Source organism: Camellia sinensis, chromosome 7, assembly GCF_055761805.1.
Source record: "Camellia sinensis isolate YWXY chromosome 7, ASM5576180v1, whole genome shotgun sequence".
NCBI classification, from domain to species: Eukaryota; Viridiplantae; Streptophyta; class Magnoliopsida; order Ericales; family Theaceae; genus Camellia; species Camellia sinensis.
In genome coordinates, this window is record NC_138967.1 from 173,333,616 (window position 1) to 173,360,893 (window position 27,278).

A 27,278-nucleotide genomic window follows, 5' to 3' on the forward strand; every position below is an offset into this window, starting at 1 on the left:
TACATCATCATATTTCAATAACACTAATAATATTAAGAATAAATCAAAATTCACAAATAAAAGACAAAATATCCCAATTATTTATCATGTTAATAAATTTTTCAATATTATTACCAGTACTAATGAAATCATCATTTTACAGACACAAAACATATATTTAAAAAGTTTTAAAAAAATTTCATTATCAAAACGAGGGCTAAGTGTGTAAAAAAAATTCACTCATGACTTATAAGTAAATAAATCAGATTTGTATGACTTATTTTTAAATTTATACTTTCTAAATATTTCTAAATTTTGTAATTTTTTTTTTCATAAACTGAGTCATAAAACCCCAATAAAGTAAAAAGTATAAACAATAAATAAAATTAAAAAATATTAATTTAACAAGCCTGATCTATTTTTCATTGACTCGAAAAAAATTAGCAGCAAATATTCGCTCTATTTCTCTCTGTTGTTGTCTATCTCTCGCTCATCTTTTGTTTCTCTCTTTTTTTCTATCTCTTCATCTCTCTTCCTCTTTCTCTCTCTATCTCTTTTTCTGTCTATCTCTCTCTCCCTGTCTCTCTCTCACTCATCACTCTTCTCTATCTCTCTCTGTCTACTTGTCTATTTGTCTATTTCTCTTTTACTATGTTCGTCTTGCTCACTTTCTTACTCCCATCTTCTCTATTTATCGAGCTCCTTCTCAATTTATCGATCCACTATAAGAAAATACACTTTTAGCAACCACGTTGTCTATCTCTCTCTCTCGTTCATCACTCTATCTTTGTGTCTCTCTCTCTATCTCTCTTCTTTATCTGTCTCTCACAAAATTAAAATATTTTTAAAATATTTAAATATTTAAAATATTTAAAAATTGATTTGAACTAAGTTTTGAAAAGAGTTTTGAATTATCTGTCTTCTTTATTTATTGAGCTCCCTTTCGATTTATCGATCCACTACAAAAAAATGCACTTTTAGCGACCACTTTGTCTCTTTCTCGCTCATCACTCTGTCTCTTTCTCTTTCTCTGTCTCTCTATCTCTTTTCTCTATTCGTCTCTCACTCATCTCTCTCTCCACCACCTATCTTCTCTACCACATTTACCACTACTGCAAATGCCATTCAACTACCACCACTCTTATTTTTCTCTCTTTCACTCATCACTCTTCTTTCTCTGTCTGTTTGTCTATCTGTCTGTGTGTCTTTCGTTCATCTTTTATCTCTTTATCTTTTATTTTTTTGTGTATCTGAGAGTACTCATGTGTAATTCATTTATTTTTTTGTCTTCTTAGTGGATTATTTTATGACTTTGGCGTGTGATTTTTTTATCACAATTAGAGGTAATCCAATTATGATTTTTTCCATGTTAAGTCATTGTGTTGATTTATTATTGATTGTTTGATCAAGATTGGTATTCACTAGTTAAAATTGAAATATGATTACGAATTAATATCTCAGGGGTTATTTTATATTTTTTGAAATGTCTACCGATATCTGATCAACTTAATTTTTAACGTGGTTAATTCTCTTAAAAGGATATTATGAAATTAACGATACTTATCATGGTTAAAAGTTGACTTTTTTATTTTTTTTGAAAAACATATAAAAAAAATAAAGAGAATGATGTGACCAAAAATAGATTAAAAACTGACTTTTTGACTTTTTTAGTCTTCCCAACAGAGGCCTTAGTAGATGAAGATTCACTATCATTCCCAATGCTACCACCATCTATGTCACCACTATCCTATCACCATCACCACATCACATCATCAAACCACCTCATAACTATCATCACATCACCACCACCACAACTACTATTACCGTGGTTGCACCACACAATTTCTACAAATATTTTCAAAGTTGGGAAAATAGTTATATAACAACACTACAAGAAAACACTTTTTTGGCGACCAGTTTTGGCTACCAAAACAAATTTAGTCTATAGCAAGATTGCATGCCTGATCCACTTTTATAGACTAGAGGCAATCCTGATGATAATTGACCTTAATTTTGATGATGACAGTTTGAATTAAAGAAGATAATAAGTCAATTTTCTTTAATCTCAAATATTCTTATATTTGAAGTCACTCCGTCCGTTGCACCACCACATAACTTAGGCACAATGCAGTGTACTGATTACATAAAATATTCAAAATCTGTAAAATTAGTGTCTCCCTTCATCGGTAGAAAGAGTTCATGCAGCATTTCATAAATCCTCTCAGAACAAGGGTGGATTTTATCAGCAACATAACAGTTGTGAGTTTCGCTATTAATATATCTCTGCAAATGTGTGTGTATATGTATGAGGAATTTGGGGATCCTGGAGAAGAGAAAATAGAAGAAAAATGAAAATCATGTGTCTCTGGAAATGTGTGTATATATATATGTATGTATATATCAATCGACCTATGTATTGGAAAGAAGTGAATTACAGATTTGGGAAGACAAAAGCAAACAAGATCTTGATCACAGTTGACCGTTTCAAATCTGGGACCAATTTGAAGGCTTCCCTGTGTTTGAGTTTGTGTTTGATTTCTTTTATTTTTTTATTAGTCCTGTGAAAGAAAAAAAACTTCTCAATCTCATCTCTATTCTAATTCATACCCCCCAAATTTTTTTTTAAAATAAATAACTAAATTTTGACAATAATGCGGTAATATGATTATTATAAATAAATTTGTTTTTTATATTAATTTATTTTAAAATAAGAAATTCACAATAAATTTTTCTATTTGTATAATATTAGTCTTTTAAAAAAATATTTACAATATTGAATTATAGGGAAAAATTTGAAATTATGTATTTGCAAAAATTTTGAAATTTTGAAATTATGTATTTTGAAAAAAATATTAGGACAAATATTTAAGATAATTTAATATTTATAATTTATAATTTTATTACTTATATTTTTATTTAAATATAATTTTAATATATTTGATATGTTACGGATCGATTTGCTCACCGGTTCGATTTTTAAAACATTAATGTTACAAACTTTGTAACATTTACTTCTATTTTCTTTTAAGATAATCAATTAATATTTTTAATTTTATTTTTCTATCACATGAACCATTGGGCAACATCTAAAAAAACACCTATTTTAAGATAATTCATTTTTTCGAGTCGAATCTAACAAATATATATGTTTTAAAAATTCAAAATAAGCAACAAATATTTACTATTTTTTTTTTGTTATTTTTTATCTTTACTGAATTTTTTTTGAAATTTTAGAATAAAATTATAATTTTTCGATTTGTTTTGTCGAATGAAAACAAAAAATAAAAAAAATGTCACGTTTTTACCTTTCGTGACCAAAATTTTGGTCGCCAAAAGTTTGTTTTAGAATTAATTAGTTTCGGCAACTAATTTGATTTTGGTCGCCAAACGTGCCACGAAATTGTGGAGGGAATATTACTTTTTCTTCTATTTGCATTGCAAAAGGATCCCAGTTCCCTCCCTCTCGCACTCCCGCCTCTATCACTGCTCTGTCTCCATCGCAAGAGTTGTTGTATCATCTCCCACACTCCCTCCCAGGTATCTCCTTCTCTCTCTCTGTATCTCCCTCTCCATTTCTTAAACATCTCACACGGTCTTTCGGTTTCCCTCTTTCTCTCTCTCTCTGTTTACACACACACACACGAATCATATATTCACAACATTGATTCCATATATACTCGATTATTTTCCCAAATCATATGTACACTCACGCCTCTGCCCTTTTCTGTACAGGAATAGTTTCCATCACCCGAACTCCCCCGAACTGGATCATCCCCCGAACTCCCTCCCAGGTATGTTTGAATTTCGCATCTGTCTCTCCCTCTCTCTGTATCTCCCTCTCGATTTGCCTCAGTTTCTATCTGTCTCTGTTTACACACACACACATATATACATATATATATATATGCCTATATACATATATATATATATATATATGTGTGTGTCAAAACACACAGAATATGAAGTACGAAATGCCCTCAATTAGGGCATTGTTATTGAAATGTGATTCAAATTAAAAATTAGGGCAATGCTTGGGGTGAATCAACCCATTTGCTACATAAACTAGGGCAAAGTCTTGTAGTAGTAGTACATATAAAAGAGGAATTTTTATGGTTTTGAGTAAATATACTAGCTGCTCGTTGCTTTTGGATGCCTGTAACAATGTTGAGGTACTTAATATAGGTCCAAACCTTGTCCTTGACCTTATTTTTGCTTTTGGAATTTTTATGGTTTTGAGTAAAGATTTTCTTCAGATTAAATGGATTGCTAAAGGAATATTGATTGCTAAAGGAAATTGTTTGCTTTTCTAACATAAATTCTTCAACTAACTAAGGCATATTGATTGCTAAAGGAAATTGTTTGCTAGTGAAGATCCAGTCATCCTTTGATCAGCTGCTATTATGTAGCTTGGGTATTTTTTATGTTAACACTAATAGTTAGGGGTGAACCGCTGATATGTACCATGGGTAGTTTTTTATATTAATACCAACAGTTAGGTGTGAAGAATGGAACATTTCATTTTGCATGACAACGTGGTAATTTGAAATATACTTGTATAATCATATTATTGTACAAGGGATGCTTATCTTGGACTTATGAATAGGGATTTTCTGCACCAAACAACTCTTTGGCTCAATTGATTTGTACCCGAAGTTGACATCCTCTTACTTTTGATTCACATCCAAGTCTTTCCTACAAACCTGTACTGTCCAACAAGATGAGGGATTTTAACTTTGTTAATTAAAAATTTCTTTTCTATGGTGTTTGCACAAAGATGACTCATTGTCGGTAAATACATCATTGCCAACTACCCAAAACCAAGCTGCTTGCTAGAGCTTGCTGGTCTACTCTGTGGAGTTACCATTTTCTTTGTGGCCATCACCGTCTCTTTCTCTCTCTGCCTCTAGCTCATTTCCCTGATCGTGTATGCTCTTTCATTGCTTGCCATTTCCATCTGCAATTGCCGTCGACCACTGTGAACCCCTAATGGTAATCCTGTAGCACAGGATTGTCATTCAGGTTGGTTTTTTTTTTTTTTTTTAATGGATATTAATTATTAGCTGCTTTAGGTCACATATTATAATATATGTTTGTGGCCACTGTTAGTGCAGGACTAGTAGTACTTACATTTGCATGGATAGGATTTTGGAGTTTTAACTTCCCATGGTAAGTATGCTATTTGTAAAATGCTCCGTCACCTTTATAGCCTTGTCGTCAACCATTGCAGCCTCCTTCGTCCATCATCTTCTCCAATTGGCCCTCCCTCGCTATTTTGATTTGTGAGCGTCAAAAAGCCTATGGCTTTGACATTCTTCTCTTGTTAAGAAAACAAATCTGAGTTTAAGTGGTATAACTCTTAACCTGTTTCATTGTAATAAAAGTCATGCTTAGGCGTGCTCCTAGTTGCAAAATGCAGCCAAGCACTAGCCCAGCACTTTCCGCGTGGCTAGGCGAGGCAACATAAAGAAGGCCGAGCTTGGTGTGCTTAAGGTTCGCGACTACTTAAGGCAAAGTTAGGCGTAGAGGATGAAGAGGCTCAATATGTTAATTCTCTAGAATAGGCCACATGAAGAGCTTTCGAAAATGGTAATGCTGTGAATTTCAGTTAATTTGAGTGCTTAACTAACTTGCCATGAGACAAAATTACATGCTCATATCAACAAGTTTTTTCAAGAGTATGTCATATCAGAGAAATTCTACCTTGCAGCAAACTTGCCTCCACATCGTCTGGCTTATTTATTCTCTTTTCTGCAAAATGTGCTTTAAGCCGTATGAAATGTTCATGAGTACTGTCAATGCTTCTATTCTGGATTTTCACATGACTTTGTAGATACATCTCTCATTGATAACATCTAATATGCTTCTATTCTGAAATGTTCACGTGTGAATATGCATTTGCGGACATGCACAGTTGCCATGTAGAGCCAACTGTTGGAAATGTGTTTCTGTCTTTACTTTTTTTTTTTAACAAATAACATGTCATGCACACACATTGTGAAGAGCATGACATGGTTTTCATTATTTTGATATATCATTCTATCATTGACCATATAGTTTCACTAGTACTAGTGCTCTACTAGTTATGCTATCTAGTGGTCCAAAATTACGGGTCATTTCTTAAATTAACTTGTTTTAGAACTAATCGTGTCATAAAGTTCCACCCTAAAAGAGATTTATGTGACAAGCCAAACAGTGAATGAAAAACAACCTAATCTATCTCAACTTGAAATGCGTGTTCTCATGGCTTCCTTGGTTAATCTTTGTGTGAGTTGTAGGTGACAAAATGGACAAGAGTTGGATGACGATAAATAATCGGTTGACAAGTAAAGAGTATCAACAAGGGGTGAAGTCATTCCTTGATTTTGCTACGGCAAATATAGGCGTAGAGGATGAAATTAGGTGTCCGTGTGTTGATTGCATTAATGGCACAAAATATAGCAGACAAGTTGTGTGGATGCACTTGATTCGAAGACGCATGGCATCTTCGTATCTAACTTGGGTGCATCACGGGGAACATGTTCCCGTGTCTCGTCCTAGTGTATCAAATGACCAATATGGAGGTAGTGGCGAATGTATGACAGATATCGATGATCCGCCCATGGATGAATTGCCTATTATGTTGGAAGAAATTTATGTGAGTGGTCTTATGGATGATCATACCGACGAGGAACCTAATGGTTTGGAGAGGGAGGATTTGCATAAGTTCACTAGGTTATTCGAAGATGCACAACGCAAAGTTCACCCGACATGTGAAAAGTTTTCTGTGTTATCATTCGTCATTAAGATGCTTCATGTGAAGGTGTACAACAAATGGAGCAACAAGTAATTCGATATGGTTATGCAGGTATTCAAGGACATTCTACCAGAATGTGATCCAACAGTTCCATGGACACTCTATGATGCTAAGAAGTTCTTACGTGACTTGGGTTTGGGATATGAAACAATTCATTCGTGCAAGAATGATTGTGCACTATTTTGGAAGGAGAGTACTAATTTGGAGAAATGCCCTACATGTGACGCGTGTAGATACAAGTTGAACGATGATGGTGGTAAAAAAATTCCACACAAGGTATTGCGGTACTTTCCTTTGACACCGAGGTTGAAAAGACTGTATATGTCCAAAAAAACAGCCGCAGATATGAGATGGCACAGTGAGAAGCGTGTGGATGATGACATATTAAGGCACCCGACCGATGGTGAAGCATGGAAGGACTTTGATAAGCAACATCCGATGTTTTCTAATGACTCTCGAAATGTAAGGCTAGGGCTGGCAACAGATGGTTTCAATCCATTTGGGAATATGAGCACATCATATAGCATGTGGCCCGTAATCTTAATGCCTTACAATCTCCCACCGTGGAAGTGCATGAAAGAGCCATATTGCATGATGTCATTGCTTATTCCCGGACGATCGGCACCTGGAAGAGACATTGATGTTTACTTGCAACCACTAATAGAAGAATTGAAGAATTTGTGGGAGCATGGTGTGCAAACATATGATGCATCGAACGGGCAAATTTTTAGAATGCATGCGGCGGTAATGTGGACCATAAATGACTTCCCTGCGTACGGTAACATGTCAGGGTGGAGTACAAAGGGTTACTTGGCTTGCCCTAATTGTAACAATAATGCATCGTCTCAGGGATTACGAAGTAAAATAGGGTATATGGGTGCTCGTCGCCACTTGCCTGAGAACTACACTTGGCGAACAAGTAAGCTCTTCAATGGTCAAATGGAGCATAGGTCCAAACCTTTGGACTTATCGGGGGACCAAATACTAGAGCAAATTGATTCTGCGACTTACAAGCCGTATGGAAAGCACCCACAAAATCGAAAACGACAAAGGAATGAACATCAAAATTTGAATTGGAGCAAGAGAAGCATTATGTTTGACTTGCCCTATTGGAAGACGTTGAAGCTTCGACACAACCTTGATGTCATGCATATTGAAAAGAATATATGTGACAATGTCGTTGGGACACTTTTGAGCGTAGATGGAAAGAACAAGGACACAGACAAAGCACGCTTAGATTTGGAGGACATGAAAATGCGTAAAGATTTACACTTGAAGAGGCGTTCTAATGGGTCCTTTGAAAAGCCTCCCGCATTGTACACATTGTCTGTGAAAGAGAGAGAAGGCTTTTGTGATTTCTTGAAATCAATGAAGTACCCTGATGGCTATGCAGCAAATATCTCCAATTGTGTCACCGCTCAAGCTGGAAAATTATCTGGCCTCAAAAGTCATGACAGTCATGTCCTTATACAACGACTTCTTCCAATTGGAATGCGTGGCTACCTTAATAAGGAAATCGGAACGACACTTTTTGAGTTGGGAAATTTCTTCAAACAATTGTGTTCAAAGACATTGAGGCGTTCAGATTTGCATAAATTGGATGAACAAATCATACTCATACTTTGTAAGCTTGAGATGATTTTCCCGCCGGCTTTTTTTGATGTCATGGTCCACTTGGCAATTCACTTGCCTCGAGAGGCTATGCTTGGAGGCCCAGTGCAATATCGATGGATGTACCCAATTGAGAGGTATTAACTCAGCCCTCGTACAAATTACTGTCAAATTTTAATTAACGCTTTACTGCTGATATAAAGATTGTCCTATAACATTGTCAACGGCTTGGGATTTAGGTTGCTTGGGCCGTCTAAAAGGGTTTGTGGCCAACAAAACTCATCCTGAAGGTTCTATTGCCGAGGCTTACATTTCCAAAGAATGTACTACATTTTGTTCAATGTATTTGGATGGAGTGGAAACATTGTTTAACCACCCAGAAAGGAATTATGACACGGGTGACCGTGGCCCAGGGTTGGCGGTATTCACTCAAACTGTACGTCCATTTGGTCTAGTGACAAGGGCGCCCGATGTGTCCGTAGCTGAACACGAGTTAGCTCATTGGTTTGTCCTACACAATAGCACAGAAGTGGATAAACACGTACAGTATGAATCCTTCAAACGTATTTATAATGTTTTTGTTGTAAATTGATTTGTCTTTATCTTAGTAAATATTTTTGAATCGCATTTATTGTAACTAGGGAGCACAAGAACTTGTTACACCAAAGAGCCGGTGCGTTCGACATCGAAAACAGACATCGGAAAGAATTCCCTAAATGGTTCAAAGATCATGTAAGCTAGTATTCTCATATCCTACCATAGATCGTACATTACGTAAATGTCACGCATGCTAGTAACATGACACATGTTCTTCATGTAGATGAATGAATTGCGGAGCCAAGTTTCCCCCGAAGCAACTGATGATATGTGGTCATTAGCCAATAGTCCTAGTGGCTTAGTGAACACATATTCAGGATGTATTTGTAATGGTGTCCGTTATCATACTATCGACCGTGACAACCGTCGGAAAAGTCAGAATAGTGGATTAGTCGTGGAAGGGGAGCATCGAGGCCAATTAATACACTTCTATGGACACTTGTGCAGAGTGTGGGAACTAAACTATTTGTTCAGACGTCGGATAGTATTGTTCCAATGTGAATGGTTTAACACCGTTAGTAGTAGAACTATGCGTGTAGAACCACATTTCACAACAGTTGATATAACAAGTCGATGGTACAAAGATGACTCATTTGTATTACCAAGTCAGGTTGAACAAGTATTCTATGTTAATGATACCAAATTAGGTACCAATTGGAGAGCCGTAGAAAAGTTCCAACATCGAGGAATTTGGGATGTGCCAGAGATGGATGTCGTACAACCTGATGATGTGTTCCAACAAGAAGAAACCACCGAGGTCGTACCTGCTATGGCTATTGATGATGATGTGGTTTTGCGTCGACATGATATTGAATATGAAATTATTCCAATGGAAGTGTTGCAATCTGTCAGACGTGTAGAAGCCAAGGGTGTTACAGATGCTGGCTTCATCTGTGATGATGAAGATGGATTAATGAGGGAGGGTGACGACACAGACGAAGAATATGACCTACAAAGTGATTTTGATACAGATGTTGATGTAGAATCTTGATGTATATCATGCTTTAGTGCATGTCATAATTAGAGCATTGTGAAAGTTCAATTGGTGCACAAATGCAAAGGAAACTCATTTTATAATGAAGGGGGATCTATCTTTGTAAATGTCAATATGTTGTGATATAAAACACTATCATGAATGCGTTTTTTTTGTATTATTTTGGAACAATTGGTGCTCATCAAACTTCTATTATTATGAAAATTCTATAGTTATAATAAGAAAATCTGGAAATCTGAAAATTCTGAAAATCTGAGATCTGGAAATCTAGAAATCACTTTGGTCTGCAAATTCTGGAAATCTGGAAATCTGAAATCTGGAAATCTGGATAATGTGGGAATCTGAAAATGCAGAAAATTCTATGAAAATACTATATTTGTAATAAGAAAATCTGGTGCTCGTCAAATAATTTGGTTTTTGTCCAAATCTGGAAATCACCTTAGTCTGTATCTGCGAATCTGAAAATCTGGAAATCACGCTCAAATCTGGAAATCTGAAATATGTGGAAATTAGAAAATTCTGAAAATTCTATGAAATTTCTATAGTTATAATAACAAAATCATCAGCTTTCAAACCATATTTGTTAGGCTGACAGTGCTGACAGTGCAATTGCAGGCTGACAGTGCAATTGCAGGTTTTATTTTCTTACGAACATTTACTCGTGTCTGTATCCATGTTTCTGCTTGTGTGCGTTGTACGAACAATTGTACTGCCGTGTAAGGTTGGTGTGGCTGATTTGGGACCACCACACATTTTCGTTCGTACAATGCAGTAAAAAAATCTTCTAATATTGACAGACACACCATCACACATCTCCCTGAGTGCATTTTGTTATCATAATACCGAAAGAAGGAAGAAAGCAATAGTAATTTTTTGTGCTGTTTTGTTTTTTTTTGGACATAATTGCATATCAGTGAGACAAAATGTCTAAAAAAAATTTAAATTACACTAGACTTAGTTTGATACAAGTCTAATACACAAAAACGGAAACAAAAAGATTTATATCAAATACATGACAAACTTGTTTTTCATAAAAATAAATTACAAATTTAAATTTTACTGTAACCTTGATTTGAGATTTTTTCAAAAAAAATTACCAAGATTTACCAAAATTTACTTACTAAAGGACTTGATGCTTTATAAATGTGAGATTGATTCTAACAAACAGAGACACATTCTATAATATAAAATTTTAATTATTATAGTATTGAAGTGATCAATATCATTGGTGTTGAATGTTAACATTTTTAAAAATACCATAGATAGATAGCGAAATGTAGTGAAATGAATTTATGCCAAAAATATTCAAGTATATGGTGATTTGTGGGTGAATATTATAAAGTTTAACCTTATTTCTGGCTTAGAAGGCCAATTAGATTGGTTTAACAACTGCTTTTAAGTTAACTTTGTGCTCTTTCTTTTTTTTCTTTTTTGTTGTTGTTGTCGTCTTTTTGCCTATTTTCAAAGAAACGCACAAATAACATTCACACTTTATTTGTTAATGGGCGGAGAAATAGTTGAACCGCACTAGAATGAGTAGATGACAATGGTAATATCAATATCAATGAGCTTTCTTATGACGTGTAATCACAAACCCGTTAGTCTTTGTTAGCCCGAATGATCAATCAGGAACACTCCAATACTTAAGTTAATATCGCAAGCTACTCTCTCAATATATAGTGTAAGTTTCAGCTTGTGTGATACTGTACCTCTACTTGGACTTAAGTGATTCCTTTGTATTTTTTGATTTTATCATTAAGAGTATTATATAATGACTTGTTCATATTACTCTATTCTAGGCATAATTGTGTTTCATGTGACGATTTTTCCTGAAGTGATAAATATTAGCTCACTAATCATTGACTTATCACTAACTTGGTTCACCTTTCACTAGTACTTCACCCATCCAAATATTATACTTGTTTAAACACTTGACCAAACAATTATTTAAACGTTGAGTACATATCTAGCTCAATTGTCTCTCCTCTAACTTAACCAAGCAGCATGGTTGTATAAAATTAGCTCCTACACTAACATTCCATAATTTTCTTTCTCTCTCTCTCTTTTAATCTTTTAACCTCTTACATGTCATTTGTAGGAAGGCATGAGGGGCTAATGTGAATGAATAGAGGAACATTTTGGGCAAAACCAATGATGCAAAGCCACAAGTAAGCATATTATTTGAGGCTCAAGAAGCAGGTGGGGGACCATATGTCCACCACAATTTGTACACTTCCATGTTAGTTGCTAGGGAAACATTGAAAAAGGTTAGAAACTTCTGCCTAAAGAACTCCACTTCTTCATCTTTCTGCACACCCCAAATTCACACCAAATAAGTAGGTTATCAACCAAATCCATGAAACAATAGCTAAAACACAACATATGATGCAGAATTGAAAAAAATATATACCAGTTCCTTAAACAATGGCTCTGGTATTCCAATTTTGTGACCAGCAGGTAGAAACCCGCAGCGTCTCTTTGCCCTTTCAATATCTCCATTTTCATCAGAACCAAAACTTGCATTTCAGGAGGCAAATTGAGCTGCTTAAATACCTGTATTGGCATTCGAGGCAAAAGCATATAGGCATTGATGAAAATAAGATATCCCACAAATTCCAAAAATGTTATATGGAGCCACAGGCAGTGAATACCTCAATGGAAAAGGATGGCACAAAAGGTTCTAACAGACATGTAAGAAGATATACTAGTCCAGCTGAAGTCTTCATAACTAGCCAAACCATGCATTGTAATTAAAGGTCAAACCATGCAATCTTCAATCCTTGCTTTAGTTTAATCACCAATTTTTTTGGTCTAATTTTGAACAAAATCTAGTTTTAGGAAAAAATTTAAAACATGAAGCGCCAAAGTGAGGGAAAAAAACGTTAAGGGTCAAAGTGGGAAAATGGCCAAACATAAAGGGGGCAAAGTGTAATTCACCCATGTTTTTACATAGGTATGCATTTTGTGTGTATGTATTTATGTATGATCATCTTTGTGTTTGTTTGTTTGTGTAAAAGAAATTTATTGATTTTGTCAGTTTGAATTGGGGATGCTTTTATTTGTGAATTTTACTTAGGCCTTATTTTGTGTATCATAAAGCATATCCAGTGTAAAAAATTCTGGGTAACAATTAGGAAGTCTTGTTGTACAATAATAACTCCCATCAGAAAACATGGTAATGACATAGTACCGACTTCCTTTTCTTTTTCAAAATGTCTTTTTAGACAACTTGCTAGCAGATTTTGGGGGTGTCTTTATTTGAATTTGGTTGTTGTCTCACATGCAACTGTGCAAGGATGATGTCTTGTGAGTTTTGCCATCCTTTATGTACATTAAAATTAGGTACAATGACAGTGATAAGTGGGTATCAATATCATATTCCGATGATGAGGACTATATGGTTAAGCTAGTGGGAGAAGAGGGGGGATGTCCGTCTAATCCCATTTGTGGTTTTGCATTTTTTTTTTTTTCTTATTTTTTTGGAAATACATCAGTGAGTTAGTAGTCACCTCCATAGATGAGGAGGCCAAGCAGGCATCTGACCACTTGGGCTGGGGCACTTCTTGTTTTCTATTGGTTGGTGACACCGCGTACAATGGAAATCATTTAGAAAGTGTGTTCTCTTGGGGTAATTAGAAATGAATACATAAAGTAGTTTCTTAAGATGTGGACTGTTGTGTGCTAAGCTGACACTTGATTTGTTTGAGAATCTCTCTTTGGATGCAAATGTTAATTAGAGGGGCTTACTATGTTTGGCTAATTTTGTAACCTCTTTTGCCTTCTATCTGTAATCAACATTTTGTGTGCAAATCCCTCATGCATTTTGGTTTCTTCCAGTGCAATATGATAAACTGTGTTATTCATCAATGCCTGCACAAGAAAAGATGCTGAACTGGTGGTTACTGGTTAGACAAACTGTTTGGCAACTTGTTTGGACCAACACCAAGTCCAAAAGCAGGCTAAAATGTTTGCTCTTCTGTGTGGAATTAGCCATTTGAATGGCTAACATTTTTGGAGTGTGAATGATTTCTGTCATTACAGGGATCCAAGAATGTCAACAGGTGGCTAAAATGAATGATAAATTGTCTTCATTTTTAAACATATGGATAAGTAATCCACACTTGTCCACAGCTATTGCAAGTGGATTTCTTACAATATTTTAAGGTTTTATATTATGTTTTTGACTTCCCACATTTTACACAAGTACCAAATTTGGTGTGAATGATATCTTAATGAAAGACGTTATTTCTAATGCCAGGATCCTATTAGAAGCGCAATAATCGACTCATGTATACGGGTGACTGACAATGGGAGAGAAAGCATTCAAAGAAAAGTATGAATGTTAAATCATTTAACTATGGCGCGTCAATATGTTTTATTTTTTTCTCTTCTTATGGACTGTTATGACCCTCTGCTATGTAACTTTAAGGTATTCTTCATTTTCACACTTTACAATACTTCTAATCACAATGATCAACTAAAGGTGGGGTAAATACCTTGTCAGATATTGTGCTGCTTCTCAATACAATAAACAACCAAGACGTTTAATTTGTGAATTCAAAATTTTCCTAGTTGGGAGCAAGCAGTCCAGAAGAAGCCGCACTTCATGTTCATAACTTTCAGGAGGCAGCTTTAAAGGTTTCAAGTGCTCGTTTGTTAATCTGGTGCAGAATTGCAATGCTGAAGAGACTAACTAATGATTATGTGCATATGCAGGCAGACCAAAATCCAGGAGATGTGGGTAGCCCCAGGAGTGACTGGCAGTCTTTGAGGTAAGTTGTAAATGACAAGCATGTGACTGCTCATTTGTGCCTCCTAGAGCCCTAATGTTACCAGAAAATGCTAACACCCTAATGATTTATGTTTTGGAGCGCACATTTCGAAACTTGTGTTCCCAAATAGTGAATTTAGCGCTCCAGAGTGTTCCCCTAATTTTTCAGTGTTTTTTTTTTTTTTTTAAGTTATCCTTAAAAGGGTAAAATTCAATTATAATGAACTAAAATCTAGATGAAGTAGAGTTTTGGATTGACAAATGTAAAACAATAGGTTGTAATGCTCATAGTAGTAGTAGTTTATTTATTAATTATACTAAGCAATATATGACAGAGTTATACATCTTTCATCCATGTATGTAGACTACATTTAAGCACATTTACCATGGAACAAAGCTTCTGAAAGCACCCATCATCTTTTGAATGTTCAATGGAATTATGCAAAAGCATTCCTCATTGAATGACGAGATCTTCAATTTATTTATTTATTTATATTTTCTCTCACTCAAGCATTATTTGGGTGTACTTTTTTTCTGTGACGAAGTTTTATTTATTTTTATTGTTTTTGTGTAATTTAGTTCATGTATATCATGCTAAATCATGTACTTAAGCATGTATTACTTGAGATAGTTCATGCTATAAAAATTTATTTTTGTCTAATTTATTTTAAAGCACGCATAATCATGCTTTATAGTGTTACTTGTGGTATTGCAGATTGGAAAATGGTTCCTGGATTAAAGACTGGTCGGCTTCGGAAGAAGACACTCACGCAGCCAGAAACAGACTCGCCAGCTGCTATTCCTTTGGGATCACCCGTTGCCCCATCTCCTGTTCTTCCCATCTGATCAAATGTAGGTCTATCTCATCATGTCACTAGCCAACCAATGGTTGATTCTGATGAGACACAAGCCCCATCCGAAACGCAGCCGAGTGGCGTAGGTAAGATTAAAGTGTATCAAATTTGTCAATTATCACTTGCCATTGCCATTGTCATTGTTTTTTTGTAGCCAATTTGTTGCCAATTTTTTTGTTGTTATTTTGTTAACAGGGACTTCAAAGCCCCTACGTGTACGCGGACTGACACTTGGCAAAGGCATACAAAAAATAATTAGAGCCAAGAAAGGGGAAAAATGTTATGTTCACATCGATCGGGGGTTGAATGCAATGACTGGCAAGTATGCCACTCCAGCAACTAACGAGTTAGGAATTCAAATTAGAACCTTGTGCCCTTTGAAAGATGTGAAGTCATGGCTGGATCTTGATGAGACTACAAAAGCTGCCGTCATCCAAGCTGTTCTTGTAAGTAATATTACTTGTCCACAAGATGTAATTGTATTATGTATGCTAATAACAGAAACTATTATTTAATGATTACAATTTCAATTTGTTATGCTTGTAGGACAAGTTTCAAATTGGAGACGATTTCCACAATGACTTATAAGCACAAGAGATTGTGAATAAGAAGGCCTATGGGTTGTACAAAGATTGGAGGTACACCTTGAAGCAAGAATTCGAATTGTTAGAGGGACTTCCACGTGATGAGATCTATGCTCATCCGCCCGTAGGGGTGAGTTTAGATGATTGGAAGCATTTGATCGATGTGGCATGGCAAGATGCATCTCATCAGGTAAAATAATATACTACATAGAGTACATACATCTATGTGAAAATGTGATATGCCTTAATATTTACAAAAAAAATGTTTATCTGCTTGTCTTATTTTTAGAAACGGTCAAAAGCTGGGAAGAGTAATAGGAGTCAATTGCCGTACAATCATACCAATGGGTCTCGCTCATTTCCTATCGCAATGGTTGCTATGGTGAGTTTGAATTTTTTTAAACTTGAATCCATATATATTTTAGACTATATATATGTTGAACTCTGTTACTAAACATCCACTATCTGCAAAAAAATTGTGTGGAAAAACTATGTTAATGATACCCTTGCCACATGTTTGCATTCGAAATCTGTCAAAGGACTATACTCTATTTTTCATTCGAAATCTGTCTCACAATATCTGCCTGGGAAAATCTCTTTCAATTCTGTTTGGAAAAATTTGCAAAAAATCTGTACACACACACATGAGGTACTTATAAACAAAATAGCTCTATTTGTTTTAGATTTAAGTAAATACATTCATAAAAAAGGGATATTCCTGTACACACATATGTTACAATACACATAATCTTCAGTGATTATAAGTGGGTATCTTAGTCGATCTGTTTGCAAAAATCTATTGGATAGAATCTATTTGCAAATCTGGCTGCAAATCTGTCTGAAAATATGGCTGCAAATCTGTCAAAAAATCTGTCTCCAAATCTGTCCAGAAATTTGTTTAACAATCTGTTAATGAAAATTTGTCTATACAAATCTGTGACTGCTCAGAAATGTGTCTAAACTACTAATCTGTCTGCAAAAACTCTGTTATCATACAAATCTGTCTGCAAAAATCTACTTTGAGTGTCATTGATTTATACGTTGATGTGTTAATAGGTAGCAAAAAATGGAGAGTTGGATTTCCCAAAGTTCTATGAGGACAGCCACACTTCAAAGAAAACGAATGACTGGATCCATCCGAAATGTCGTGAGCTGCATGTAAGTATGTGACAAGAAAATATATGTATTCAATATTTTATTGTACTTAGTACCCAATAATACATATATGTTGCCAAAGTTTATTTCGTCTTATTTATTTGCAATGATAGCAAGAGATGGTCAATGTACAAGCAGCTGCCATCGAGTCGGGGACGCCATTGACTCAGGAGGAGATTTCAATGCAAGTGCTTGGACAGAAGAAAAGGTACTTGCTTGGATTTGGGAGTGGCCCACAACCCTCTACCATATTTGCAGCACGAGCATACGATAAGGACATGGAGGCAATGCGAGCTGAGGTGGAGGCACTTCGTGAGGAGCGGCAAAAAGATCATGACGAGTTAATGACAGAGCGAGAGGAGCGCGAGAGATGTTACAATGAGCTGTTGAAAGAGCGAGATGAGCGCATTAAATTATCCAATGAGATGTTGAAAGAGCGGGAGGAGGGACAAAAGGCAAGGGAGGAGACAAATACAAAGGTTGAGCATCTTAATAACGTAGTTGCCAAACTGTCACAACTCTTGGGAATCTAAGTTGGGCATTCGACGTTTGCTTTTTGGTAAGAACAATTTCATTAACGTCACACTTACTTTGTTTAAATAAGTTCGCTTTAAGAGTTGAAAATGGTATCAATTTGGGAGTTAAATCTGCCTCACAAATTGAGTGGGAGTTGTTTAAATATCTTCGCTTTAGCTTTTGTTTATAAGTTTCTGAGCTGATTCTTTATAGTCATTCCTAGATTACTTGATTAAGAATAACTATAGTAGCAACATGTTAAAGGAACATAGCGAATTTCAATCTTCGTTTAAATTACAATGTTGTTTTCAACAGAGGTATTTTGAATAGTAACTCGAACCACTATTTGAACCTAATGGTAAGCTTCCCAGTGACAAATGTGACATGTAGGGTCAGGCGGTACATAAATAGGATATCTACGTTGGGAGTTAGAGTTGAAAATGTTGTAAACTTAGTTGAAAAAAGGGGTTCGGGGGGCGAAAATGCAAAATAGCCCCCGAACCACTGTTTTTTCGTAACGGGAAGCTTCCCAGTGACAAATGTGACATGTAGGGTCAGGCGGTACGTAAATAGGATAACTACGTTGGAAGTTAGAGTTGAAAATGTCATAAACTTAGTCGAAAAAAGGGGTTCGGGGGGCGAAAATGCAAAACAGCCCCCGAACCACTGTTTTTTCGTAACGGAAAGCTTCTCGGTGATAAATGTGACATGTAGGGACAGACGGTATGAAAATAGGATACCTACGTTGGCTGTTAGAGTAGAAAATGTCATAAACTTAGTCGAAAAAAGGGGCTCGGGGGGCGAAAATGCAAAACAGCCCCCGAACCACTGTTTTTTCGTAACGGGAAGCTTACCAGTGACAAATGTGTCATGTGCGGACAGACGGTACATAAATAGGACACGTATGTATGGAGTTCAGGTTGAAAATGTCATAAACTTAGTCGAAAAAAGGGGTTCGGGGGGCACCAATTTGCAAGAACTAAATGTGACGAAGGATATATCCTGTTGACCTAATTGGTTGGAAATTCGAATAATGGATGTGTAAATTTCAGCTAAGGCTTAGGCGCAATTATGTAATTCATCAGTTTAACTATCACCACTAAAAAATGTGCAACAACGGTTGAGAATAGTAGACAGTTCCTTATTCACTTTAGTGTATCTATTAAAAAATCTATCATGATTCCTTAATTTTCTCACATTCAATCTTCTACTTTCTGCTTCTGCATTGTGTTTTACTTACATTTTGAAGACCATTTATAATCAATAGTCATATGTAGCTTCGTTGCTTTACTTTTTGCTTTTATTAAGTAATGATGAATTATTTGCATTCCAGTTATGCTAATGCCTATTACACCAAATATTTCATTTACTTTTTGCTTGTTACACCAAATATGTTAATGCCTATAAAGTTCATGTCCATGTGTATTATTACATGAAATCAATTCCATTCATGTTTAGTGAATTATAATTCTATGACTTGAGTTCATGATTTACAAAAAAAAAAAAAAAAATAAATAAATAAAATAAAAATAAAAATAAAAATAAAACCTATTTACATTGTTTCCGAGGCATGATAGGACTTCCAGCATATATAAATAGATTTGAACATTGTTCTTCAGGCCACTGTTATTCATGTTTACAATAATACTAAAATAATAATTGAAAAACAGTTGGTTGGTAATGAATGCGTGATTAAGATATTTGTGTATATAGATATATATAATACTTCACTTACCAGTTTAATTAGCATTTCAGTTCATTGGTATTAATAGGCTGCTGTTACATATATTGTTGCTTGGGTCAATCTGTAATTATAATAAAATATATAAATATAGATAGATGTATGCTAATGTTTCATGATTTAATTCATAGGATAGCTTAGTTTGTGTTTTTTTTTTTTTTTCTTGACACAACTTGAATTTGTTTTAGTAGTATGTTTGTGCCTCTTAAATATAGTTTTATTTCCTATAGTTCATGATATATGTTCAAACTATCAAGGGAGGAGACAAATACAAAGGGGTACGTAAGTAGGACACTAACAAAGGGGTAGTATGTTTGTGCCTCTTAAATGTAGCACTGCCACTGTGCATTTTTTTGTAACGGTAAGCTTCCCGGTGATAAATGTGTTATGTAGGGACTGACGGTACGTAAATAGGACACGTATGTATGGAGTTAAGGTTGAAAATGTCATAAACTTAGTCGAAAAAAGGAGTTCGGGAACGAAAACGAAAAATAGCCCCCGAACCACTGTTGTTTCGTAACGGGAAGCTTCCTGGTGATAAATGCGACATGCACTGAGAGACGGTACGTAAATAGGACACGTACGTCAGGAGTTAGGGTAGAAAATGTCATAAACTTAATCGAAAAAAGGGGTTCGGGGGCCGAAAATGCAAAACAGGCCTCGAGGCACCATTTTTCATAACGGGAGGCTTCCTGGTGACAAATGTGTCATGTACGGACAGCTTAAGGACATAAATAGGAAACCTTTGTATGGAGTTAAGGTTGAAAATGTCATAAACTTAGTCGAAAAAAGGGGTTCGGGGGGCAAAAATGCAAAACACCCCTCGAACCACTATTTTTTCGTAACGGGAAGCTTCTTGGTGATAAATGTGACATGTAGGGATAGACGGTACGAAAACAGGACACCTACGTTGGGAGTTAGAGTTGAAAATGTCATAAACTTAGTCGAAAAAAGGGGTTCGGGGGGCGAAAATGCAAAACAGCCCCTGAACCACTATTTTTTCGTAACGGGAAGCTTCCCGGTGACAAATGTGACATGTAGGGACGGACGGTACGTAAATGGGACACCTACGTTGGGAGTTAGAGTTAAAAATGTCATAAACGTAGTCGAAAAAAGGGGTTTCGGGGGGCGAAAATGCAAAACAGTCCCCGAACCACTATTTTTTCGTAACGGGAAGCTTTCCGGTGACAAATGTGACATGTAGGGATGGACGGTACGTAAATAGGACACGTACGTTGGGAGTTAGGGTAGAAAATATCATAAACTTAGTCGAAAAAAGGGGTTCGGGGGGCGAATATGCAAAACAGCCCCCGAGGCACCATTTTTTCGTAACGTGAAGCTTCACGGTGACAAATGTGTCATGTAGGGACAGACGGGACATAAATATAACACGTATGTATGGAGTTAAGGTTGAAAATGTCATAAACTTAGTCGAAAAAAGGGGTTCGGGGGGCGAAAATGCAAAACAGTCCCCGAACCACTGTTTTTTCGTAACGGGAAGCTTCCCGGTGATAAATGTGACATGTAGGGACAGACGGTACGGAAATAGGACACCTACGTTGGGAGTTAGAGTTGAAAAACTTAGTTGAAAAAAGGGGTTCGGGGGGCGAAAATGCAAAACAACCCCTGAACCACTGTTTTTAGGTAACGGGAAGCTTACCGGTGACAAATGTGACATATAGGGATGGACGGTACGTAAATAGGACACCTTATTAGTTACATGGCACAATATTTTTGGTACGTAAATAGGACACCTTATTTTGGTAATACTATAGTTTGTTTAACTATTTCTTTATTAGTTAAACGTGGCACAATATTTTTGGTAAATTGTTTAGTGCTTATGTTGATTGTCGCCCTTTTAATTGCCATAAATAAAACTTTTGGCATTAATTCATAGAATTGATGCTCGTCAAGAATTCCATGTTTGGATGTCTTTCATTAATTAATAGCTATTACTCTCCTTGGCTTTTAATGTTTGAAATTAATACAGTTGCTATATAGGCACCAAACTAATGAATTTTTTTTTTTTTTTTTTGCAGATGGTTTTGGACATACAAATGTGGATATATAATTTTTTGACAATTACGGGAGGGCATTGTTTTTATACCTCTATCCGTATATATGGTGGCTCGTACAAATCACTCTTTTGGTGTGGTAAATATCCGATTAAATTTGGCATGGTAAAAATTAGCATAGCACGTTGTACAAAATAGTTTTCAGGCAGTACAGATTAAATTTTTGTGGTGGTACAAATGTTCTTTTTGTCAATTAATTTGGTTATTTTTGTATTATGTATGGATTTAAATTATTGACGTTGGATTAGACTTAGAGTGTATGGAATTTGTATTATATATAGAATTGGACATTGTCTTCATAATTTTTTGAATGCTTGGAATTGAAATGTGTGCACGTTGTTGAATGGTTTAATGGTTGATAGTCAATTTTCGTGTTGATGGATTATATTGTTTATACAGGATGCAGGTTGTACTAATAATGAATACAGGTTGTTTACAAATTTTTTTTTTTTTTAAAAAAAAAAAAAAACAAAACGAAAAATTATTTGGCCACCAAATGTTTTGGTAGCCAAATAGGTAATCAAAAGTTTTGGCTACTAATAATTTAGTAGCAAAAACATAATCCAAAACGTTTTTGTGACCAACAAATTAGTAGCTAAAAAATTTGAGAACGAGAGAAGTAAACTATTGGCTACTAATTTTTTTAGTCACAGAAAAGAAGGGTATCATTTGGCGACCAAAACTTTGGTGGCAAAAAGTTTTCAAATGAATCTAAATAGGTTTTTAGCCATGAACAATTTTAGTTGGCAAAAGAAACAACGACCAAAACTACTTAGTCGCTAAAAATATGTATTCTATTGGTGACCAAAATGTTTGGTCTATAATAGTCATTCTCATTTTATGGTAGCACTTTTAGTGACTAACATTTTAGTCGCCGAAATCACCTTTTGCCGACTAAATAATATTTCGTAGCCAAATGAGTACTTTCGGCGACCAATTATTTAGTAGCTAAAAGTGAACTTTCCCCGACCAAACCAACTTAGTAGCCAAAAGTACTCATTCGGCGACTAATATTTTAGTGGCGGAAACATACCTTTTGCCGACTAAAGTAAATTTAGTAGCCAAATGTAGTCACTTTCGGCGACCAAAAAAATTTTAGTCGCCAATACTACCGCCGACAGGGTAAAGGGGACGACCTTAGCGACAAAATATTTTGGTCGTTAAAGAGTTTCGGCGACTAAATTTTTGACTTTTGGCGACCAATATTTTGGTAGCCAAAAGTGGCATTTCTTGTAGTGGGCTCACCGCCATTGTAGTCTCTCCTCACCACCATCGCCGCCACCGTCTCCTTCCTTTTTCGATCAGCGCCTACTCGTCGTTTTCGACTCGTCACTTCGGTACGTGACTCTCTCGCTCTTTCTACTCCTTTCTCTTTTGCTTTGTTGATCTCTGTATCTCTTTGTTTTTTTTCTTTTTCTTTCGTTGATCTCTATTTCTTTGTTCTTTACTCTGCAATGTTGTTTGTTTGTTAGCCCAGGCCCTTGTTCTTTACTCTGCAATCTTACTCTGCAATGTTGTTTGTTTGTTAGCCCTCATTGATATATTTATATATATATATATATAAATAAAAAATCAAAAACCAGTTTAGATTCAAATATATATATATATATATATAACATCATTGATATATAGTTTACCTGTTGATGGTTTTTTAATATATGACATAATCTGAGTGTATAGATTCAAATATATATATATATATATATAAATAAAAAATCAAAAACCAGGTTACCTGTTGATGTTTTTTTAATATATACTAGAAACATGACATAATCTGAGTCAATAGAATTAAAAAAAAAATAATTTGTTGTACCTAATAAGTTTTTTTACTCTGCAATCTTACTCTGCAATTTTTTTTTTATTTTTTTTTTATTTTTAAATAGAATTCAATATTGTTAAATTCTATTAAATCCAACAAAAGTTCAAGTTCAAATTCAGTATTCAACTTTAATTTCAGTATTCAATTTTAATTTTAGTTCAAATTCAGTATTCAATTTTTTTAAAAGTTATTTACTAGTTTGTTTTTTGTTACAGGAAAATCCTCTCACTCTCCCGCAAGTCCAGGGTAGCGTCTCTTGCAGAGATCACCAAGGTGTCCTGTTGTCCGTTCCGAGATAAGAGACTATAACCTGAGAACTTGCCCCGACCTCCCAAGACAAGCTTCGCTTAAGTTAGGACTCGAGCAGTGGGGGAGCATTGAGCCCACACCAAGTGCTGTGGTATCAACAACTTGAGGCTAACCTCCTAATCAACAGCCCTACGCCCAGGAGATTGGCCCAATAAGTTTTGAACTTGGGACCTAGGGTCTTAACCCCCAAGCCTTTACCAAGTTGCCAAACACCCTTGGGTTATTTACTAGTTTGTTAATGTTTGATGTTACATTAGATGAATGTTTTGATTTTGACTATTTCAATTAATTTATAAATTAGACCTTTTTACTCTTTGATTCAAGTTTTATAATTTGAATTACATTTTTTATAAACCGCCAATCCGCCTAAACCACTAAGGCAAATCCTCCATTATTTGCCAACCGAACCGCCGATTTTTGATAATAAAAATAGCAAATTCTAGTGACATTTTTTATCAATCCGCCACCCGCCATACGGTTTCTATTTTTCTCTTAAACCGCACCGACCCGCACCGCGCACACCCCTAGCTACAATAGATGTGTCACACGTGAGGGAATGGTCCTTCACACGCAAGGGAAGCACTTTTTTGCTACAAAACTTACGTTTTTGCTCATTTTATTCTCCCGCGCATATCTAATCTGATTGACATTAAACGTACATAAATTGTACAAATTGACTGGAGAATAAGGTTAAGATATCCTAGTTATCGGTTTCAATGATATAAATTGGGCCTCAATATCATAAGGAAAAAAAATTAACAGATATAAATTTGAACAAATAGAAAATAATTTGAACATATAAATATAAATTTAAATAGATAGATATAAATTTGAACATATAATCAAAAAAAGAAAGTCAACAGATAAAAAAAGTCAATAGTTTAAACCAAAGGATAAAATTAGAAACATCATTTGGGAAGGATTTTTTCTGTTTTTTTTCATTAAAAGACAAATTGATTACAAAACCAAAAAGAGCAAATCTAAACAAACCCCATAATCATTTCACTTTTTCTCTCACAAACATCACATTCAACAAAAAAAAATCTAACAATTTTTCATAACAGAAAAAAAAATTTCTCCAATAATATCCTACAACTAAAAAAAACTACAAAAAAAACCCACTTCTCAAACACCCACAAAATGTTCTTCCAAATCAATAAAATGACTCATCACCAAACTATTTTACAAAGTGTAGATCTCTCACTAATATAAAATATCCACTGGATCTAATATCTTATTCCCTCTTTAGATTGGACTTTTCAACAATTTTCTTTTATTAAAAATTATTAATTGACTTCAAAATTTTTTAATAAAAGAAGTCATTTGTTATGCGATTAGAAACTTGAAAAGGTATGATATAAATTTCAGAACTATAAGGGTCAATTTATATTTTGAGCAAACCTCAAGGGATGTATTTGTAACTTACTCTATTTTTTTTTGATAAATTGTAATTTTGACATAATTACATTAAACTCTTTTAAAATTTTAATTTATGTAATATTTGGTTCATTTTTATCAATAATGTGTTAGTTATATTGATAAAAAAAATGATATTATCATATCTTTTATATAAAAATGTATATTTTACATTATTTATTTTTGTATTTTCATTTTATTTGCATTAGTTTCGGTCTATATAAGTATACTACAAGTGAAGTTGACATAATTATGTTAAAAATATAAAATTTGTTGTATTCTTTGAGACCTCATAAAAGATCAGTGTAATTTACCCAATTAATTGATGATGTGAACAAATAGTATTCGAAAGCAAATTGTAATAAGATTATAAAAGTCAAGGCAAAAAATATATTTTCCAAAACGTGCAGGAGCTATATGTATTAAAATCAAAACTCAAGAGATGCAGGTATAATTTATTTAGTTTTATACCAATATAATTAATGAATTATAGATTGAAATAGAGTTAAGTGAATTTAAATTTTATAATATTTATAAACTTATAATTTAAATCATAAAAAAGATTGGGGAAATTACATATTAGTGGACAAAAAATTATTTATAAAACAATCATAATTTTTTTTAAAACTTTTTTGTAAATATTTTTTTGTCTTCCCATTTATGTGTAATTCCCCCAAAAAATTAGTCTAACTTATCTTATTCTAAAAATTCCTCATTTGACAACTTGAAATTATAGTTAAAAAGTAAAAAAAATCAATATAAGTTATCACATCACTTTATTTATTTTTCTGCATATCTTTTCGTAAAAAATTAAAAGTTTATAAAATAGCATGTTCGTTAGTATTTATAATTCTAATTTGATAATTTTGTATAAATTAGAGATTAAAATTAATAAGTCTGGGATGCTTGTCAATTTTTTTAAGATCTCAGATAGATATTTTCTTTTAAATTGAAGATTAAAATTAATAATTTTAGGATATTTGTTAAATTTTTAAGGAATGGAAGTAGGTAAAATTAATAAAAATTTAAACAAAATGATGAAAATTTACCTATAGATCTCATATTGAATAATGGTGATCCGATTAGTCTCAAGAGTTTTCCTATAAACCAATTAGCCCCATTGATTTTAGAAATGTGGATTTAATATATTATTTAAAAATTAAATTTATGGGTATACTCTTATTTCTGTTTTTTTAATTTTTTTTATGATATAAAAGTAAGATATACAACCTATGATTATTAAATTTGGGTTAAATTTTTATATGTGAATCTTTTTTATTTGGAATGGCTTAAAATGTAAGATTTTTCGAACATTTTAAATTGAGTACAAAAATAATTTAAAATATGAAATTCTTCAAACATTAAAAAAAGATATGAGATTATTTAAATATTTTAAAAGGAGTAGAAAAACTCCTTGGTAAGTTTTGAATAAGTGTATAATTTAATTTTGTAATACTTTAATGTAACACTCAAGCATGACACGCCAAAAAACTCCTTATTATATTTTTTTTCAAACGTAATATTCCAACTTAACAATGCAAAAATACTTCATAATGTAACACTTCAATGTAACACATAAAAAAATTCCCTAATATACTTTTTCTAAACACAATATTCTAATGCAACACTTGAAAAAAAGATTTTGGGATTCTTCAAATCATTTCAAAAGAGTGTAGGAATTTTCAAATCATTCCAAAATAGTGTGAGATTTTTCAAACCATTCAAAAAATAGTATAAAAATTTCTTAGAAAGTTTTGGGTAAATGTATAATTTCAAACTTTGAGTGTTATGTTTGAAAAAAATACACTAATGATGCGTTTTGTTAGGGAATTTGAGGAGATATTTGAAAAGAAAAATGAAAAAGGTAAGTAAAATGTAAATAAGGCATACTTATATTTCATCTAATTTCACACACTTTTTTTTTTTTCCTTTCCAAATATTTTCCCAAACTCCCCAACCAAATGCAGCGTAAGTAGTTTTTTAGTATTTTTATTAGGGCTGTTCAAAAATCCGTTCAAACTGGCAATCCGGACCGAACCAGACCGAATCGTACGGTTTGGTTCG

The 27,278-nt window shown here is 34.2% G+C and overlaps 1 protein-coding gene across 1 annotated transcript; it reads left to right on the top strand.

Moving 5' to 3' along the window:
* The first annotated feature begins 6,811 nt into the window (after positions 1–6,811).
* Positions 6,812–9,971, top strand: LOC114304401 (uncharacterized). Its single transcript, XM_082881375.1, has 4 exons — positions 6,812–7,234; positions 7,622–8,520; positions 9,025–9,115; positions 9,204–9,971. Exons 1-4 carry the CDS (start codon positions 6,812–6,814, stop codon positions 9,969–9,971), a joined length of 2,181 nt encoding a protein of 726 aa, XP_082737501.1.
* Positions 9,972–27,278: the final 17,307 nt, after the last annotated feature.